Below are 21,753 nucleotides of genomic sequence, written 5' to 3' on the forward strand. Positions count from 1 at the left end.
TAATATATTATTATTTTTTATTAAAAAAATTATATTTATGTATTTAAATATAATGCGTTTAATAAATATATATATTTATAAAGATTATGTTTAAAATTTATATTTTTAATTTATTCTTTCAATAAATAAATTTATATTACATAATATGATAAATGAAAAAAAAGAAAAATCCTCTTGAGAAAACTTACTCTACTTTGCTCACTCTTTAATGAGAAAGTCACTGTCTCGACTCCGATCTCTTGTAGGACAAGAATGAAGAGAGCAATCCCCTCCCGTTGCCCTTACTCAAAGGAAAATATTCATCAACTAGTTTGCCTGCTTGCTTGTGTTAAAAGGTATTACCTTGGTTATTTTTTAACTCGGCAAAAGATGTCACTAATACCAAAACAAAGCAGAAAGTGGGGCAAAAGGGGCAAAGTATTTATGAGGAAAAAGGTGGGCCAAGCCCACAGTGTACCCCACAGAATCAGTGACACATAATTAGTTCAAAGCCCATTTGTAGGTTAGCCCACGTAAAGTAACCTAACCCCCAATTCCGAATGCGCCTTTTAATTTGTTGGTTGGCGTGTACGAGCTAAATTGCCATTTGCACAATCTAAAGCTTTTCAACAGATTGTGAATTCTGATAAATAAATAACACCACCAGTTAAATGACTCTTCCTTGTCCTCTCTGGGTTGGTTCCTTCTCAGCCGGCGTTTAACCCAACTCACTGAGCAAGGATCTCTCCATTCTTTGCTCTTTTATTTGTGGATTCAGTTCAATTCTTATTGAATTGTATGGTGTTTGTTGATTTGCTGCACATCTGGGCACCGACAAATATTTCCATTCATCTTGAAGAGTTCGTGAATTCTTGCTTTTTCCTTTTTTTGACGAGGTGGGTCAATCTGATTTTGGCTCTAGATTGGTGGGTCTGATTTTTTTTTTCTGATTTGGATTGATTAAGATCGGTGGATTTGTCTTGAAGATTGAGTTTGATTCAAATTTTCTGGGTTTGATTTGAAATGGTCTATTTCCATAGCTCAATCTCGGTCTGCAACTCCGTCGACCAATCAACAGCAGTCATGGCAAATTCTGTGAATTCCAATGAGTTGCATCCAAAATCAAGACACAATAATCTTGTGCACAAGAATAGAAAGACAAATAATCATTCAAATTGTGCTAGTATACCTGTCTGTGATCGATCTCGATCAGCTGTTATTGATGTTGTGATCTTGATTGCTGTTATTGGTGCTTGTGGGTTCTTGTTATTTCCTTATGTCAAGTTTGTAACCCTTTATTCGATTGAATTTGTTGGTACCGTTCATTATGTGGTCAAAGATGAGGTTACGAGAAATCCAATGATATATGCTTCTATAGGGTTTAGTACTTTTTGTGCTGCAATAGCTGCTTGGATAATACTTATATGCACAACTAGGAAATGTGGGAATCCAAATTGTAAGGGCCTAAGGAAGGCAGCTGAATTTGATATTCAGCTGGAGACAGAGGAGTGTGTGAAGAACTCAAATGGTACTTTGGTGAAAGATGGGGTGAAAAGGGGTCTATTTGAATTGCCTCGCGATCACCACCGTGAATTGGAGGCTGAACTGAAGAAGATGGCACCACCAAATGGAAGAGCCGTTCTGGTGTTTCGATCAAGGTGTGGATGTTCTGTTGGAAGATTGGAAGTACCGGGACCAAAGAAGCAAAAGAAGATCAAGAAGTAGGACTATTATATTTCTTAATTTTAGAGGAGGGAACTAATATAGTAGTAGAGTCATGAGGGAGAAAGGAGTGTCTTCTCTGATAGATCTTCTCAGGAGCTACCTTGTCCTTAAATAAGCCATGGCAATAAGTTGTAAGGGATTTTATATACATTTGGTTATAGTGGAGAATATGAGAATCCTTTATTTCATCAACTTTATTTGCTATTATATAATAATTGTTTCTGTTGTTTCCAACCTTACGACCTTCTCTCTCTCTCTCTCTCTCTCTCTTTTTTTTTTTTTTAATAATTGCAGTTTTATCAAATTGCTTTTGCACTATGTTATGATAATTGTTGTTGATGAAGTTTTCCCATGTTTGTTTTTGGACTTTGTGATTGGTTTTAACAAACTGTTAAGGCAACTAGTATTGAATAAGATGAATTAAGTTCTGATACGAGAAAAGGTGAAATTCATAACCTTTACCTTTTATTTGAATGAGTGATGGTCTTCATGGTTGTTCATTTACTCGTCTAAGCAATTATGCTGCTGGTAATCATGCTTTGGATAATGATTGTGTAACTATAAGGTCATGGATTTTTGTCCATGATATTATGAGGGAGAGAGCTGCTCGTTTACTCGCTGAAGTAGTAGCTTAAAACCTATGCGCCAGCAGTACAAGTATTTGTTTCTACATTTTATTCTCTGCGAGATAGAATTGTAGCTACTTTCTAAGGGGGGCTCTTAAGTTTGGCAGTCTGACTTGTCATCACTGAGATAACATAGAAAATAGAAAAGAAAGAGTTGAAAGAAGAATCAAGACAATAATTTCCAGATAGGTTGTATATTTTTACTGAATATGTCTGCAGAGATGGCAGTGCTGAGTCTAATTCATGTATTTTGATTGGAGAGACAAATAATTCATTCAGTTTGTGATAATTTAGATGCTTAGCCTTCTTGGTGCGCATTGCCTGATGCCTATATGAAGTGGGGAAAATGTCCTATGGGATCTGTGGAGTGGCTCTTCCACTTCCACAAAATGTTCTAGCATTTGCTTGGCTTGACAAGGTCCTAAACTTAAAGCCAGATGCTATTGATTCCTTGGTGAAACGATCAAAGTCCAGAACAACAACTTTGGACTTTGTTGTCTTTGCGTTCCATGATGGTCTGGTTTACGGATGTTGAAAATATATGCATATGAGAATGAGAGCAGTCCATGCTCCCTTTTGCAGGAACGGAACTATTATTTGCCTCCCCAAAAATTTTTAAAATGAAAATTTTTCTTATATATTTTTTTAAAAATCGATTGTTTGGGCCTCCAATATTTTTATTTTTGTTCTGATATCAAAACTTTTATGTGAATTTCATTTATATTTTTTATATTATTTAATTTTGATCTTTTACTATTTTTTATTTTTATTTTAATATCTATATATTTACCAAGATTTCATTTAATTCTTTTTAATATTTATTTTTGACCCCTAAACATAAACTTCCTAGTTCCGTCCCCTCCCTTTTGGAATCTACTTGTAGTTGTAAGAACATAAAATTCTACTAGCTGTTTACCAGTGAGAGTTAAGATTTTAATATAATTTCCATCCACAATGTTAAAAAAAAAATATACCATTGAGTTTTTATTAAGTATTTTTTAAGACAATGAGATTTTAAATTTAAATTTCTAATAAAATATATTTTAAAAAATTCAATGCATATATAAAATATTGAAGGGTTCAAAATTCCGACAATTGCAAATGATACTGACAATATCATTGAGTTTTGCTCAAGTCATTTTTAGGACAGTGAAATTTTAAATTTAAATTTCAAATAAAGTAAATTATTTAAAAAAAAAATTCAAATCATACATAAATTATTGAAGAGCCCAAATTTCCAACAATTGCAAGTGATACTGACAAGGGTTCTAGCGAACATTTATTTGAACATCCTTGATGGATAGATCAGAGCATTTCCAACCAATAACAGATTCTTATACATGAAAGAAATTGATTGGAGTCAATTTTTGCCTAAATGAGAGGCCATCTTTGGTTGTGCTTCCTTTCTCTCTGTTTTGGTCCTTCTCTAACACTTCTCTCTTCTGATCCTTCTCCATCACTTCACATTTTAGTAGAGAAGATTGATAACCACTGCTACATTAAACCAGATGCCACTTGCATACTACTCATCACCTCAACTTTTACACTGTTAAGTAGGACTGGACTTTTTTCCAACCCAATCCCACAATCATAACCTTTACACTCCAAATCCTAATCCTAGACAGGTGGATATAAATGGGAAAATCCCTCATATAAACATTAGTGTAATAATTACAGCAAATATCATTCATAGAATTAGATCATCAAAATATATTTTGGGATTCAGGTTGTGTAACGCTTAAAAATATGTTTATTTTTATTAAATGAATGAATATTTAAAAGTAAAAATAATTTGTGATGGTCACTTTTGGCTAGTCAAATGACTCCATACTGCTATAAGAATTTTCCGACTCTGAATCCTAATTCTGATCCGTATCCGATGATCCCCACCCACCACCTAGAATGACGATATTGTAAGAAATAACCCTCCTCCTCTGGCGCCGCCCTTCTTCACTTCCATCGCCGTCACTGTCACTACCGCCATCTTCCACCGGCATAATGAAACGACAAAGCGGACACGACCCATGCAACCCAAGCCACTTCTCAATACAACCGGAGTGAAAACCATGCTTACACGGCATCTCTCGCATCTCGCTGCCAACACGCATTTCGTCTAAACAAATAGCACAGTCCTTGACGCAATCATCAGTTACTGTTATTCTGGGCATGGCATCAATGGAAGCCTTCGACGCAGGCAAAATTCCAGATTTTTGGGAGCCGCCGGGGGGGATCGGGATGAAAGAGAGGGATCGGATGACGGAGTTAAGGACAACGACTTCTGGGTTTGTTTCCGATAGCGATTGACGTTGCTCCGCCACTTGCAGACCAAAGAAAAACAACCCCATATGGCGATCTCTGTCAAAATTTTCCTCTATGCTTGTTTGGTTCATCGCTGAAGCTCGACGTAGAGATAAAGAGAGAAGATGAATGATATGTAGTGAGAAAGATAGAATGGGTGCATAATATATATGTGAATAGGAAGAATCTGGAATTAAGTTTGATGAGGTAAGCAATTGCGTTTTACTTATTCCAGTGGAAATTTAATTGGTAAAAAAGAAGAAAGGCTCCTGTTTCTCTCTCAGTTAAGATTACTATTCGGGTTATTGACGACTTCACCTTGACTTAGCAACGTCATTCTAAGAATCATCATTGACCAAGCACAAAACTATGATGAATTTTTTTTTTTGGGTATTTTCTTAATCCTGATTAACTAATGACTGTTGTTTGAATTTCGAAAACCTTAATATATTAAGAATAAAATCCTGATTATTTGATTTTGCTAATCATGATATATTTAATTATAATATTTAATAACATAAAAAAATTTAATATAATTAAATAATAATTATATAATATTATTAATTATATTTAAAATAATATAATTATCATTACATATAAAAATAAATATAATTATTATTACTTTAATTTTTTTATTTATTATTAATATTATCACTATCGCTAGTAATCAGACACCATTATTATTATCACAACTACTGTAATCACCATTACCATCTTGATCACTTGACATACAATTATTACTACTCAATTATCGTCATTTCTACCGCCATCTGGCCACTTGACTACCAATCACTGCAATCATTACTACTTATTATTTGCATTATAAATAAATTAAATATTAAAATAAAAATTATCATTGCATTACACTACTTATGATTTTATCTTGTAACTAAACAAACGAATGTAATGACAATTACATTATATTACAGCACAGTTTTAATTTTATTACATAATTAATTATATTACATTACATCACGCTCTACCAAACTACCAAACATAACCTTAATGTTCGAGGCATGTCAACGGATTGAATATTTGTGATTCCTGACTGACAAAACTCTAATATGACATATTTGAGTAGTATAAAATTGAATTTAAGATGTTTTTAGATTTGAAAAGTAATACTCATGAAGGATTTAAAAAATAATACTCATGAAGGATTCGTCTTTTGAGTATTGAGGATTTATCATCTGAATTTATTAATATAAATAATTAATTAAATATAAGATATATTTTTTAATAATAATATTTATAAATTTTTATATGTTATATTATAAATAAATAGAATATAAATATTTTATAAAATTATTAAAATTTTAAAATATAACTTATTAATAACTTTTTTATATAGCTTATTAATTAAAATATATACAATTGAAAAGGTATGGATATTTTTTAGAAATAATAATTAAATTTGGGATAAATTTGGATAATTGAGAATAAATCATAATTAATTTTAAAACAAATTTAGTTATTGAATATATTAATCGATTTTAAATAAAGTGATTTTTGTGAGTACATTACCCATAATTCATAAAGATTTTCCATAAATAGCTTAAATCAAAATCAAACCCTAATAAAAATCTCCCTCTCACTCCCCATATCTCTCTCTCTCTTTCAGTTTTTGAAATTTGCACGAATTTTTCAAGATTTAATTACAATATTTAAATTTTGTTCTAGTTTATATGTTTTAATTATTCTATATGCAATTTAAGATTATCATCAATTTTATTTGATTTTTAGAATTTAAATATCATTTATGAGAAATTCTAAAGTGATTTTACTTTTAATAAAGTAAATACTACTTTGCCAATAATCACCTTAGATGAAGAAAATAAAACCACAAAAGCACAAAGTGAAAACAAAGTCCAATAAAACAAAGTAAATGTAGAAAGCACCATTATTTTGAGTGTCCAACTTTTTAAAATTTTTAATTATTAAAAAAAAAAATTGATCTTTAAATCCTCCCCAATAGGATGAAAAAGAGATGCGAGGCAAAGAAGAGAGAGAGGCCCTGTCACGTGTAGTACTTCTTCCAGGTAAATATTATATGCTATAACTTAATTTTATTTTTATGAGTGTTTTAATAAGAAAAATTAATTTTTAATTTTTTTATAAAATTTATTAAATTTATTAAATTTTTATTTAATTTCATAAAAGTTAGTGTAGTAAGAAATTAAAAGTTTTCATGTTAACTTACTAATTTATTAACTATTTTACAAATAAAATTATTTGAATATTGTATATATTTTATTGTTTTAAGAATTTAATAAAATAAGATAATTTCATTTATAAAATAGTTGATAGGTTAACAAGGTAACCGAAAAACCTTTAATTTCTTATCACAGTAGCTTTTATTAAATCAAATGACAATTCAGTGAGTACTGAAAAAAGTTAACATTTAGTAACTTTTATAAAAATATTTATAAATTTGAGTGACCGTGTATGATAATTGCTCAATTTCTCCCGCTCTATTCCTTTTCTCTTTCTTATGCTATGTTTGGATGAGAGTGAAGAAGGGTTACATAAAAGTAAGGAGAGTTAAGTAACTTATGTAATCGTGTTTGAAAGGAGTTAAATTAATAGAGATAAAGGTAAGCTAGGTAAGTCTTACTCTTCGTTACCCCTCAAATTTTAATTTTTCTTACACCACAATTTGAGACGTAAGAAGGGGATGTGAGAGTTAGACTATTCTATTTCTTACACCTCTCAAATCTATCATTCTTTCATATCTTTCTAAATATAAAAAATACATTATACCTCTTTTTATCTTTCCATTAATTCATCACTTTTAAAATATACATATATTTTTTTAATAGGGAATGAGTTAGTTTGGATGGAGTGATAGTGCCTCAAAGTAATCATTTTAAAATATCTCAACTCAATCCTTCAAGTAGATGGGGAATGTGAAGAGGATGTTAGTCATAGAATTAAAGCCGGATGGTTGAAGTGGAGAAGTGCCACAAGAGTTTTATGTGATCGTAAGATTCCCAATAAGTAAAAAGGAAAAATTTATCGTACAGCCATATGACCGGCCATATTATATGATAGTGAGTATTGGGCACTGAATGAGTCATATGTGTCTAAGATAAGAGTTGCAGAAGTGATAATGTTAAGATGGATGAGTAATCATACTAAACTAGATAAAGTCCCTAATGAGAGTATTAGAAAAAAGGTAGGAGTGGTGTCAATTGAGGATATGTTGAGAGAAGGGAGATTGAGGTGATTTGGTCATGTAAAGCATAGACATATGGAGGCTCTAGTTAGACAAGTAGAGCACATTAGGTTAGAGGATAGAAAGAAAAGATGGGGTAGACCTAAACTGACTTGCAGGAGAGTAGTACAACATGACCTAGAAGCATTACACATTTCCGAGGATTTAACCCAAAATCATTTAGATTGAAGAAAGATAATCCATATAGCCGACCTCAAATTCTTGAGATAAAGGTTTAGTTGAGTTGAGTGCCCTTTCCTCACCCATCCAAATAGAGTCTTAGAGTGGCGAATAGGTAAGATACTTACGAAAATCACTCTATCAAAACCTAATTAACATTGTCAATACCCAAACCCGACCTTAATCCGATTAAAATTTGTTCTCAATTATCTAAATTTAATTATTATTATAAGAAAATACCCGAGCCTATTTAGTTTTATATATTTTAATTAATAATCTACATAAAAAATATATTTTATTAATAATTTATATTTTAAAAATTTGATAATTTTATAAAATATTTAAATTATATTTATTTAAAATATAATAAATAAAAATTTATAAATATTATTATTAAAAATATATATTTTATATTTTATTAATTATTTATATAAACAAGTTCGATAATAGATATCCAACTTACTAAATTCGAAATTCCTCATGGGTATTATTCCTTAAACTCAAATCCATCCCAAACCCGATTATATATTACCAGACCCGCCTTATTAGATTTTGGTCATATTGGTTACCTATAAATACCTGACATGTTGCCATCTCTACTCATTCCCCATAGCCCCTAACTTCTATTCCCTTTCGATCCACCACCAACCACCCTTGTCAACCACCACCAAACAACTGGTCGCAACTCCTCCATCCCCATCTACTTTCCCTGGCCTTGACAACCAACAAAACAATGACATTGGAGGGAAACCTAATGGGTTGCAAAGGAAGACCCGTGACCATGCCATTTTTTAACTCTTTATGACACCAAACAACCACCCAACCATTAATAGTCAACAACCTTCCTTTCAAGCGTCATTTGCCAATCAACCTTGGCTTTTACAGTCACTAGAAACATGAGAATCAAAAAGAGAGGATTTCAAACTTATGAAATGTTTTGACACAATTTTGAACAACCGACTATTCAGCCCGATAATTTGAGGCCACCATCATGCTCCTTACAATCTCAGCTTTCATTTGGCTATAACATTGCATATTTTCGCTGCAACTTCCTTTTAAAAATAAAATTCTTTTATAAATTGTTCTTCATTACAAATGTTTTTCTTTATAAGGAAATTAATTAATATTTAATTAAATCATCATATTTTAATTAAATTCAACTATTAATTTTAATTGTGTTTTAATTAATTTGTTCATAAAAAAGTGTTTTTTTTTTTAATTTTTATATTTTCTTTCATTGATAATTTCAAATAAACATAACATAAGAATTAAGATTCATCAATTTAAAATTTGATTTATAAAAGGTTTTAATTTAATACTCAACTCAACTCAACTCAACTAAGCCTTTATCCTAAATTTGGGGTCGGCTATATGGATTCTCTTTCTTCATTTTAAACGATTTTGGGTTAAATTCTCGAAAATGTGTAATGCTTCTAGATTATATTGTACTACTCTCCTCCAAGTCAGTTTAGGTCTACCCCTTCTTTTCTTTCTATCCCCTAATCTAATGTGTTCTACTTGTCTAACTGGAACCTCCGTATGTCTATGCTTCACATGACCAAACTAGCTCAATCTCTCTTCTCTCAACTTATCTTCAATTGGCACCACTCTTACCTTTTCTCTAATACTCTCATTATGGACTATATCTAGTATGACCACTCATCCACCTTTACATTCTCATCTCCGCAAGTTTTATCTTAGACACATATGACTCCTTTAGTGCCCAACACTCACTACCATATAATATGGCCGGTCGTATGGTTGTACGATAAAATTTTCCTTTCAACTTATTGGGAATCTTGCGATCACATAAAACTCCCGTGGCACTTCTCCACTTCAACCATCCAGCTTTAATCCTATGACTAACATCCTCCTCACATCATTGAGCTGAGATATTTAAGGTGCTTACTTTGGGGTAGTACCAACTCTATCCAAACTAACTCCTTCCCTATCACCAGTTCGGCCTTCACTGAACTTGCAATGTATATATTCTGTCTTTGTTCTACTTAACTTAAAATGTCACACCTTACCCCTCTGTAAGGCATAACATGATCCCATAGTATACCTAATGAATTACCGACTCCATCTACCGATAACCCATTAAATATACTATAAGGGATTTTAAAATAATTTTCTTGCTTTTTGATAGTGGTGAGCTTTTCTAGCAGGTATTAAAAATATTTAATTGAAGTTTAAAAAATATTTAAAATTTTTATCCAATTTTATTTTTCCGCAAATTTTGAAAAAAATTTCGACAGAGTGTCGGTTGTATTTGAGAAAACAAAAAAATTTTACTTGTAGAAAACACTTCCAATGTAACACTTCATCAAAATTTCACAACTCAAGAATTTCAATTCAAATATTTTCGAAAATAGAGATAATTAGTTTCATACACATTGCATTAAAAAAAAAACAGTTACATTCATCAGTCCAGAAATTACATCTAAAAATCCAAAATAATAATATTACAAAATCTGTACAACTGCTCATTACCAATTTACAAATTTACATACAGTTAATTACATCAAAATAAACATGTACAATCAGGGTATAAGATTATACCAACAAAAGGTTCAGAAGTAGCTCTAAAATCCTTAGCAGCTCACTCCGCTGCTCTACTAGTCTCTTTATTTGTGACAGCAATTAAAAGCTATCGCTGAGTACAATGATTCAGTGGTGCACATCATAACAAAAATACAATTTTATGTATAAATCAAATCACATTTATTCAATTATGGTACTGAAAAGGAAAAGCATATACAAAACACAATTTATATTTTTAGTCAAACATTCTCATTTCGGAAGTCACAAAATAATTTCATAAAAACACACAGTTATATTATGCCATCAGTACAATGTTCATCTCAATAGCCAGAGACTTATGAGGAATCTCAAGGCTAGCTAGCTCAATCCATGGGTACCCATTCAATTTCTTCCTCTACTGGCACACACCTCAACACTTCAGCCAGAGAGGGAATCAAAATTCAAAATTAATTCCTCTCACTAGGCATACTAGTGAGGCATTCAGATATATGGTCATGACACTGTGGTTTCAAAACTATCTTAACATTTTATTAAACATTTATTGACAATTCAAACACATATAATCAAATTTCCAACAATTTAAGTCAAAAGCATAATATTCATTTCATTCACAAATTTGCAGTAAAAATAAATTACAATTTATGCATCAAAACAAATTATCAAGAGAATTTATAGAAAAATTTTATGTTGTGCACAAACCTTGTGCAAGTCGTCTCTAGGCCTTGACTTAATGTCTCGGGTTCTTTCCTAGTATTCTTTTCAACTGAAACACAAAATTTCACAGTGTTTTAGTATCACAATTTATAATAAATCTAATAATAAATTTACATCTATTTATTTCTAGCTCTAATACGCTTAAATTAACATTATTTGAATTTTGCATTTTGGGTTTACTATTCACGATACTATTCAAGTCAAATTGTTGACTTTCTTATGTTTAATAGGTATGAGAATTTCAATTATACTCACATACCATATTTTAATTACCAAATTTGTTAGTTTTAGTTGCCCTTTCAATTTTTAGTCTCTTAATTGCATTTTCAAATTTTCAGATTTGGTGTCTTATTTTGCACCATTGATCAAGTTGCTGTGGAAATTTGACAATGTGTTCTTCATAAAAATTGTTTCTTATTGTCTTATATTTAAATCTCTTTTTGAATCACTCCATTTGGAGTTTTCTAGCCCAAGATATGGCTACTTGAACATAGCTGGCCGGATTGGCCTAACCTAGATTTCTAGGCACCTACTTTGGTTCTGGCAGTTTTGGACCACTAAATTTAGGTGGCACAATGACTGGGTTATGGGCAAAATTTGAGTTGTTGTTCTGCATGAAAGTTGTAGTGCTATATCATACCTTTCCAATGCCACAAAAATCAGGTCATTTGGACTTGTATAGCCCAAGTTATGGCCAAATGAACAAATACTGTTTATTTGGTCATTTAATACAGTGGCAGTGCACTACACCCGGGTTTGACCTAATTGTTCACTATGTTAATGTCATTTTTTGGGCATGATTTCTGAATGAAAAATGTGCCATTATGTGTCTATCTTCATTCTCAATTAGCCTCACACCAATTGGGTTGGTAAATTTTCAGTTTTAATCCCTGAAATAGATCTAGGTCAAACTGCCAGAATAGTGACTCTAACCAATCCGAATTACACTTTGGTTTCTACCAATTCAAACGTACCAAAAATGGTTCCAATTGATTATTTTCAACCTCAATTAAGGTCATTTGCATCATTTAACCATTTCCTCAAATTTTCCCAAATTTTCAAGATGCTTAGAACTCTAATTATACAATTTCTTTCAATTTGTTTAATTCAAATGTCTAGACCTTACTTACACACTCACTTAAGCTCAATTGCATCTTTAATTGGACCTAAACCACTCAAACCCTACTCTACTCATGTTGGCCAAAATTCACCATAAGTTTCCCCACACTTGATTTGTCTCAATTATTTGTTAATTTCAAGTGTAACTTAACTATTTAACATGAATTTCAAGAGAAATTGAAGAAAGAACACTAACCTCAACTTTGATTTTCAACATCCCAATTTTCTCCTCTTTTTCTTCTTTCTTTCTTCTTCAAATGCCTTCTCAAGTGAAGATAGCAAGCTTTTATAGGAAGTTTTGGGGGAAATTAGGATTTAGTTGGGTGGAAATCAAGCTTTGCTCAAGCTTTAATGGAGTGTGACAATGGAGGTGGGATGATGAGAGAGTTGGCCGAAAATGGTGAGAGAAGAATAGTGAAATTTCTTTTAATTTTTTTTGTATTTTATGTGTTTAATAATTATATTTGACTTGGTCAATTATTGGAGGAAAATTAAAATGAATTTTGACATCATCCATGATGTCATATGTGTGATGTAATAATTCAACTTTTAATTCTTTTTCTTTTTTCTTTATTTTTCCTTGTTTCTTTAATTTAATTCTCGATCCTGAAATTTTAGTTTCTCTGATTTTATTGGACAGTTAGGTCATGAGTCAGCTCTAGGGGTGAATTGACCAAACTGCCTCTCACCAGTCTGATCCGGTTTACTAGTTATTCAATACTTATTCCGGATTCCTGACCTAATTATTTGACCTGCTTAACAATTCTTTTCTGTGATTTTCCCTTTTCTACTATGTCCGCAATAGTCCTAAGGACTACGGCGTCACATTTTTCGATTCAAAATTCAAGTTACGATGGCCTTCGCAGTCACTTTCTGGGGAGGTCACCCATCGCTAAGACTCCCAGCTCATTTAATCTTTTATGTTATGTTTTTCTTATTTATACTTAACTATCTGCCAATCACTAATTATTTGCGTTCAGGGCTTATCTAGTTGTCTTAACTGTGGTTCTAATCTCCTTAATTATCTAGACCGACATCGATTATCGAAACAGTAAAATATACCAAGTTATACAAATGGGGGTGTTACATAAAACCCTTTGACTCTACATTACTTCTTCAAAGCTCTAACTTTTTATTGGCTCCTTCTCGCGTCTCATCTATCAGAACTATATTATCTGCAAATATCATGCATCAAGGGATACTCTCTTGTATATGTTTCGTCAATTCATCTAAAACTAATATAAAAAGGTAAGGGTTTACAGCTGAACCTTAGTGTAATCCAATTGAGATAGGAAAATCTCTTGTGTCCCCTCCCACTGTACGCACAATAGTAGTTGCTCCTTCATACATATCTTTCAACACTTGTATGTACCTAATAGATCCTCTTTTGTTCTAACACTCTCCATAAGACATCTCTTGGAACACTAACATAAGCCTTCTCCAAATCGATAAAAACCATGTGTAGATCTTTCTTCACATCTCTATATTTCTCTATTAAACTTCTAATGAGAAAGATCGCTTCCATAGTTGAATGACCGGACATGAAGCTAAATTGATTGGGAGAGATAGAAGTGTCATGACGTAGTCGATATTCCATAACTCTCTCCCATAACTTCATAGTATGGCTCATGATTTTAATTTTCCTATAGTTTGAGCAACTCTGTATGTCTCCTTTATTTTTCAAAATAGGTACTAAAATACTCCTCCATTCATCAGGCATTTTTTTTTAGTTTAGAATCTTATTAAACAATTTAGTTAACCATGCTACTCCCATATCTTCCAAACACTTTCACACTTCAATTGGTATTCCATCAGGTCCACAGGCTTTATCCACTTTTATTCTCTTAAGTACTTCCTTTACTTCTAAAGATCTAATCCTTCTAGTATATTTCATATTCTTTTCTATTGCTCTGTAGTCTATATTCACGCTATTACCACTTCGACTATTGTTAAAGAGATCATCAAAATAATTTCTCCATCTTTCTTTAATGTCTTCATCTTTCACCAACACTTTTCTTCTTTATCCTTAATACACCTAACTTGATTGATATCTTGACATTTCTTTTCTCTCCTCTTTCCTAATTTATAAATATCTTTCTCCCATTCTTTAGTTTCAAGTTTCTCATATAACTTTTCAAAGACCTGTGCTCTTGCTTGACTAACTGCCTTTTTTACCGCTTTCTTTGCTATCTTGTACTGTTCATATGCCTCATTATTATCACACTTAAGTAATTTCTTAGACCATTATCTCTTTCTCTTCACTGCCTTTTGTACTTCCTCATTCCACCACCATCTCTCTTTTGAGGGTGGTCCATGTCCTCTAGACTCTCCAAGTACTTTTCTAGCTACTTTCCTAATCTTTGATGCTATTTGTATCCACATATCATTGGCCTCCACATCTAGCTTCCATGCTTCGGACTTGAGAAGCTCATTTTTGAACTTCACTTGCTTTACTCCTTTGAACTCCCACCACTTTGTTCGAGCTACACTATTTCTTCTAATCTTATTTGAATTGTTCCTAAACTTGACATCTAAGACTACTAACCGATGTTGACTTGCAAAAGCCTCTCCTGGAATGACCTTACAGTCCTTGCATAGGGTTTTATTTATCTTCCTGGTTAAGAGGAAGTCAATATGTTGCCCACTTTTAAAAGTCACAAAATGTGACTCTTTTTTTATAAAGTAGGTATTTGCTACTGTTAGATCGTATGCCATAGCAAAATCCATGATACTTTTTCCCTCCTTATTTCGGCTGCCAAAACCAAAACCTCCATGAACATTCTCATAACCTTGCCTATCACTTCTTGTATGTCCACTCAAACATCCACCGATGAAAACATTCTCTTAATTCGGTATGCTTTGCATTAGATCATCTATATCTTCTCAAAACCTTTGTTTACTCTCACTATCTAGTCCTATTTGTGGGGCATAAGCACTAATTATATTTATTATTTCTCGTTCCAGTACTAGCTTTACTAGTATAATTCTATCTCCTACTGTTTTCACAGCTATTACAACATCTTTCAATGTCTTGTCATTGATTATGCCCACTCCGTTATTGTTCCTCTCCTTTCAGATAAACCACAGTTTGTATCCTAAATTACCCACTTCCTTGCTTTTCTCTCCTATCCATTTAGCCTATTGAATGCACGTAATATTCATCCTTCTCATTTCCAAGGTATCCACAAACTCCATTCATTTTCCTGTAAGTGATTTAACATTCCAAGTACCAACTCTGATTCTCCTCCTATAATGTTCCTTAGTAATTGATCTCCTTCTATGATATATTCTGTTGTTCTTTATGCCTATCTTGTGTTCTGTTCTACTATCTGTCCTATGAACTAACTTCTTTACCCACATCCTTCTATGATGTGGGAACCCTTGCTCATTTAACACCACACCCGAGCATCGGCATGGCACATCACTTTCAATGAACGCCCTACACCCTTGTATATTTCTCACTACACTTGGGCTCTAATGTAGCACATCGTAAGTAGAGGACGCCCCAACGTTTATATCATTTGAATCCATATCATGAGGTGTGATGAAATTTTTATCAGCTATCGCAATCCTCCTCATTTATCTGAGCTGGGGACCGACTAAACATAAACTACTTATGCAGAAGTAAAGGTTTTAATTTAATAAAAATTCTTAAACATTATATATTATTTTTATACTATTTTTTTATTTATAATCTTTGTATGTTTTGATATTTTAAATACTAATTGTTTTTTTTGAAAAATTATTTCCACGATTAAATTATTTTCTGCAGGGAGCTTTATTTAATTAATCTGGAAAACCTGATAAAAGCAAAAAAATAAGTAGAAAACAAAAAGCGTAAGGGAAGGAATACTGTAGAATACTGACACGCAAATACACAGACAGCCAAGATAAAGAGACCCTTCTCTCTTCTTCTTTCTTCTCTCCCTGTTCAATTTATTAATATTATAATTTTTTTTTTAAAATTTTTTTGGAGTTTCTGAGCTTCTGCTTCCAGGGTTTTGTTCATACCCACCAGTTCTACTCTGTCTCTGCCTTCAGTTCCCTATGGATTTGCGGGATTCGAGTCGGGTTGACATATTCGAGATTTACCAGCGTTATTGCGGTAACTTCACTCACTTCGCTGATTCTTCATCGATTTTGCATTTATGTGTTAAAAGTTCATGTCTTGATGTCTTCTAGACTAATTTTTTGCTTTTTGAACAACATGAAATGAGCTAGAGTTCTTAAGTTGGAATCAAGAGTGAATTTTTATTTTATTTTGTTATGTATTTGTAGCTCTGATATTGAATTTTGTTGTTGTTATTGAAGATTCTAGGAGACATGAAAAAAATAATATTTTTCTCAGCTGGATTATTTAAAGTATGATTATTTGGCTTAATTAGTTGTCATATGTGAAAAATGAGAGAATCTAGCATAGCTTGATTTTTTTTTTTTTGATAATTTCTTCTGGTTTTTTGATAAATAAAAGGTTGAGGCTTTCCTTTTTTGATGCTTTGTTAATTGTTTTTACTTGGAAATGATAGATGAGGTATGCTATGTTTCTCGTTAGTCATTAAAATTTTGCGTATAACTGTTTAAAGGAGAAGAAATGCAGTGGGTATTGAATTGATTTACATAGATGTAAAAAGGAAAATTATAAAGTCATTTATACTTGGAGGGCATAATGGATTTTTATTAATATTTGGCATTTTATTTTGGGTGATGGGGTGGGAGTGCAATATCAGGTTTGTTTTGTGAGTGCATCCTTGCATTTCATTTCCCAATGGATTTATTTCTAGACTGTAATGCTTAGTTGGCTCCAAATTTGGCTTGCAGACATTAGATCAGGAAACGCATATGAGGGGGAAAGGAATGAACAAGATGATCATGCACAGCGTGGCAAATCCTCAAGGGATGCATTGGCTCAGCTTCTAAACTTTGTGGAATTGAGAATGCATATGAGGTATTAATTTTTAATAAGCTATTGAACCATTCTTATTTCTTAGTTCTTTCCTGTTTTCACTTGCTTATCTCAATACATTTTGTGTCTTGTAAAATTAGTGTGGAAAGTGCTAAAAAAATGTGCAGTAGGGCTTAAGTGAGGCAGGTCTCCTTAGTTGTCTTGGACAGCATGCTCTTGGATGGAAGGAACCAATCAACCCTAGCGTAATGCTGAAGTTGAATGGTCCTAGTCATCCCTGCCAATTATTTGGGATCTCGTCTGGTCCTGACCTGCTTTAGATGCAATTAATCCCAAACCAACATCAAACATACTGTATAGTATATCGTTAGAAAATATTCTGTTTTGGTGCTAATTGCTTTCTTGATATCAAATTCATTGACCTAACTAAGCATCAGTCTCACGCTAGTTGGGCTATGTAAATCCCTGTCTTTTATCTTTTTCAATTTCCTGAAAATAGTTGTGGCATTTCTCTCGACAGGAGTTCAATTTTTGATGAACTTGCAAAGCTCATTTCTAAGCTAGAAATGATGGTGAGTTCTCATTTATTTGAAGTTCTTATCTGCTTCATGATACCATTCACCAACCGCTGTTAATATCCGTTTTTTTATTTTGTCCAAAATTTGTTTTTGGTTATATATTTTCATTTACATATGCTTCTTTGTTTTCCCTGTTTCCTCCTTTTCCTTAGGTGAATTTCTCTGAGTTCTCACGCTTCTATGATTTTATGTTCTTCATGTGCCGTGAAAATGGTCAAAAGAATATCAGTAAGTTTCTTTTTCTCTATGGTTCTGCAAGATTTATGGGCTGGAATTTTTTTTTCTGAATTTTGACAAATGGCTCACACATGGTTTCTAAATAATCTTTTAGATTGTTGATTGTCTCTTACTTTCCTGGACTGTTTTGCAGCTGTAAGCAAGGCAGTTACTGCATGGAGACTAGTTTTGGCTGGGAGGTTTCGATTGCTGAACCAATGGTGTGACTTTGTTGAGGTACCAGTTATACTAGGCTGACCAAATTGTTGGATTTTCTTTTATGCATGCTTTCTGTTTTTGATTCTTTCTTTTGTTTGATTTTTTTTCTATGACTATTTGTGGCTTTATCTAGAAGGATAGAGTACTTTTAAAATGTTAGCACTTTCATTTCTTTCTGTGTGCTTGAGTCTGTAAATTGGATATGATTGCCTCTTTGGTTGGGCATGGAGTTGATGTTGGCTGTTTAAAAATGCGCCTTACAATTTTCTTAATCTGGTTTCCATATCTTGTTACTTTTCACATTTCTTTTGAGGCAACTAATCTATCAGACAACTTTTAGGAAAATCAGAGACACAATATTTCTGAGGATACATGGCAGCAAGTTTTAGCTTTTAGCCGATGTGTACATGAAAATCTTGAAGGGTATGATCCTGAAGGTATAATATCTTCAAATTTCAATTTACAGTTGAGCAATGTTTATGTAGGCTATATTTTGATTGTTAATTTGTCTTTTTATTGATGCTTGATGCCTTTTATTTATGTAAGTGCCTATGCTTGATCAACTTTTATTTTGCTGGAAAAATATTGTTGTTGGTGATGTTGAATTATGTGTTTTACCAAAATTGTGTTCACTTGTCATTGTGTGTGCATTTTTTTAACTGTGAAGCATTGAATCCTTGACACGCTATTATTGGTGTGAAAGAAGAAATGCACTATATGGACAAACTTTATTGAAATAAATGGTGAATGGAATTCATTTATTGAGATCAATGAATGGAATTCACACCAGTCCTATGTATCTTTGTTACTAGGTAATGCTTTGTTGAACAATAACATGCCTTTATTTTTTGCACGAGCATCCATTTCATGGTCATTTTCTCTCTTCAAATTGATCAAACTAAATGGCATTTTTCCTGTTTTTGTTTTATTTATTCCTTTTGATTGACGTGTTGTGTTGGATCATAGCATGATGAATGCAAAGATTGTGCACTAAGGTTTGTAATCTGATATTATAGGAGTTTTGTGTGACAAATGAGGATACATTCCATCTATGACATGTTCAATTTAAGCCTGTGTACCCTGTCACACACATATGCACGTAATCATTTCTATTAAATATTAAGAATCATTTCTGTTTGTTGTAATGCTCATTCTTATCATACCCATTTACAGGAGCTTGGCCTGTCTTAATAGACGACTTTGTTGAGCACATGTACAGGTCTGATTTCAAGTATACCATCACTAACATTTACTTCTTAATGTGCTGACTGCTAATTTATTGCAACTTTTCCTGCAAATTTCTAATGTGCTCTGTCATGTATTCTGTTTCCTCATAATGCTTGCATATCTGTGCTGTCTGCTTATCTTATATCTATGCTACCGTGTCAATGTTTTTTTCTGTTGGACATGGCCATGACCTACAGTCCCTTAAAATGTGTTGTTTAAGAATGTTTGTCCAAAGTGATTTATACTTTGGTCTTGCAATTTGGGACTTAAGCTTAAAAAAGAATTAATTCTCAGTTTTTCAGTCATTCTGATCTTGAAGCCTAATAGTGGCTTCTATAAGTCATATTCTTGGGAAAAGTAAAAACTAATAATTATAAGAGAGCTACAATTATAACATAATGCATTTGTTGTCTTCAACCATTTAACATACAGAATATCAAAATAAGGAGTGTGTGTGATTGAGCTCATGATAAAAAAATATATATATATATCAAAAAGTATGATCGATCAACTTAGGCAATAAAGAAGTTAACATCCTAAGTTAATGACTAAAATTGCCCCTCATATCCTTTTGGACAAATAACTGCAGCTTTATTTTGATGGGTGTGTTTATGTTTACAGGTGCATTATAGACCAACTATTTTTCCAGTCATCATGCAGAGTTTTTCACAATTCATCCATGGGTGGTTGTTGATAAATAAAAATTTTGTTATAAATTGTGTTTGAAACTAATCAATCAATCATTCATTCTTCGCTTGCAGGGTATCAGGATCCAACAAAGATCCCAACCTTTTCTGTAATTGCGGTGATTCAGAGTCTCAGTTATTTGTATTTGAAGATGCTGTTCCCGGTACTACTTAAAAAGAAACTCAACTTCAGTTCTAATATTTTTCTTGTCAACTACTGGAAAGATTTTTGAACTTCTATGAACCATGACTATCGGTTTCTGTTGCAGGATTGAAAGTCACTCCAGGTCTGAAGAGGAAGTTGCCTAGCCTTCGAAATGAAGAAATGGAGTCTTCAGATTCTCTTGTCTCAGGTTATACTAACCTGAATCTTATGTCAAATTCTAAGAGAAGCAGGTTGATATCTCAAAGACTGTTGAACTGGGAGGATAATCCACCAGGTAATTCAGCAGGCCACTGCATGGAAATCATTAAACAGAATAGTCCAATGGGATGTACCAAGTCTCTATGTGTGTTTGAAGGTTGCTTGTCTAGAGGCTTTGCTGGGTTGTTCTCCACTCTTTCCTATTTGCAATTTGATCAAGAAAGGAGAGTTTCATATGCATAAAGAGTTCGCAATACAGAAAAATGTTTTGCAACCTGATATAGTTTGATATACTTATATGTGTGGCTTGAGGTTAATGTCTACGTATACCCACATTTTCTATTTGTTATGTGAGATATATTTTTCTTCAATTCTGAAACGGTTGTGGCGAGCTGTAGTTGATTGAATGTTATATCAATACTCTTTGTTTGATAAAATCAATAAAAAGATAAATAGATTGATTTGATTTCTCTAATGCATGGCACGGGAACATATGCTCAGTTTCTGTCTCCGTTAAGCATGACTAGCAGTTGTTGTGGGTAGCCAAATGAACTATAGGTCCGATAGAGTCTAATAGAAGATATGGAATAATCAGTGGATCATTAAGGAATGGTGGATTTAGAACATAGTGTGAAGTCTGCTGAAACGCAAATTGTCCATTTTAGCTGCTCAAGGATTCTTCATGCTTTCCGCTCATGCACATTTGAGCTACAACATCATTCAAAAGCTCTGTAAAGATAACTAAAAACCTGTCTTTCCATAAAGAAAATAATTTAACTACTCTTAATTCACTTGACCATCTGATTTATGATGTCACGCCCCAACCTATGGGCCGGACCGGCACTAGGACCGGACATAAAGCCCTCGAGGCTCGTAGTAAGTTTAACTATTCATTAGCCCAACTCTAAGGCCCATTTGGGCTCAATTTTAAGAAACCAACCAGACAGAGTCCGGCCACAAAGTGAACCTTTCAACGGGGAATTTTTGACTCACCCGACCTGTAAACAAAATATATCATCAATTGGGGAGCTCAGCTCACCTTCCACATACTCATATCAGCATAAAATAAATGGGAGCTCAACTCCCTTATTCAGTCTATCAAACATTCATATAATAATTTTACAGGTCCACATAACAATTTATATTACAGACTCGAATCAA

The 21,753-nt window shown here is 32.8% G+C and overlaps 3 protein-coding genes across 4 annotated transcripts; 2 read left to right on the plus strand and 1 right to left on the minus strand.

The window, feature by feature from the left end:
- The first annotated feature begins 560 nt into the window (after window positions 1-560).
- LOC110655553 (uncharacterized protein At5g19025) lies at window positions 561-1,938 on the plus strand. The gene has a single exon (XM_021811897.2). It carries the CDS (start codon window positions 1,003-1,005, stop codon window positions 1,702-1,704), a length of 702 nt encoding a protein of 233 aa, XP_021667589.1. The 5' UTR covers window positions 561-1,002; the 3' UTR covers window positions 1,705-1,938.
- Window positions 1,939-2,974: 1,036 nt separating this feature from the next.
- Window positions 2,975-21,067, plus strand: LOC110655554 (defective in cullin neddylation protein AAR3). Of its 2 annotated transcripts, XM_021811898.2 has the most exons (10): window positions 2,975-2,983; window positions 16,365-16,504; window positions 17,218-17,344; window positions 17,823-17,874; window positions 18,033-18,108; window positions 18,251-18,333; window positions 18,656-18,752; window positions 19,489-19,546; window positions 20,304-20,392; window positions 20,498-21,067. In XM_021811898.2, exons 2-10 carry the CDS (start codon window positions 16,447-16,449, stop codon window positions 20,833-20,835), a joined length of 978 nt encoding a protein of 325 aa, XP_021667590.2. In that variant the 5' UTR covers window positions 2,975-2,983; window positions 16,365-16,446; the 3' UTR covers window positions 20,836-21,067. The 2 variants fall into 2 exon arrangements, with proteins under 2 accessions (XP_021667590.2, XP_021667591.2); XM_021811899.2 differs by lacking the exon at window positions 2,975-2,983 and having other exon boundaries at window positions 16,254-16,504; window positions 19,489-19,534.
- LOC110655508 (E3 ubiquitin-protein ligase MPSR1) lies at window positions 3,585-4,799 on the minus strand. The gene has a single exon (XM_058153480.1). It carries the CDS (start codon window positions 4,718-4,720, stop codon window positions 4,190-4,192), a length of 531 nt encoding a protein of 176 aa, XP_058009463.1. The 5' UTR covers window positions 4,721-4,799; the 3' UTR covers window positions 3,585-4,189.
- Window positions 21,068-21,753: the final 686 nt, after the last annotated feature.

Source organism: Hevea brasiliensis, chromosome 9, assembly GCF_030052815.1.
Source record: "Hevea brasiliensis isolate MT/VB/25A 57/8 chromosome 9, ASM3005281v1, whole genome shotgun sequence".
Taxonomy (NCBI): domain Eukaryota; kingdom Viridiplantae; phylum Streptophyta; class Magnoliopsida; order Malpighiales; family Euphorbiaceae; genus Hevea; species Hevea brasiliensis.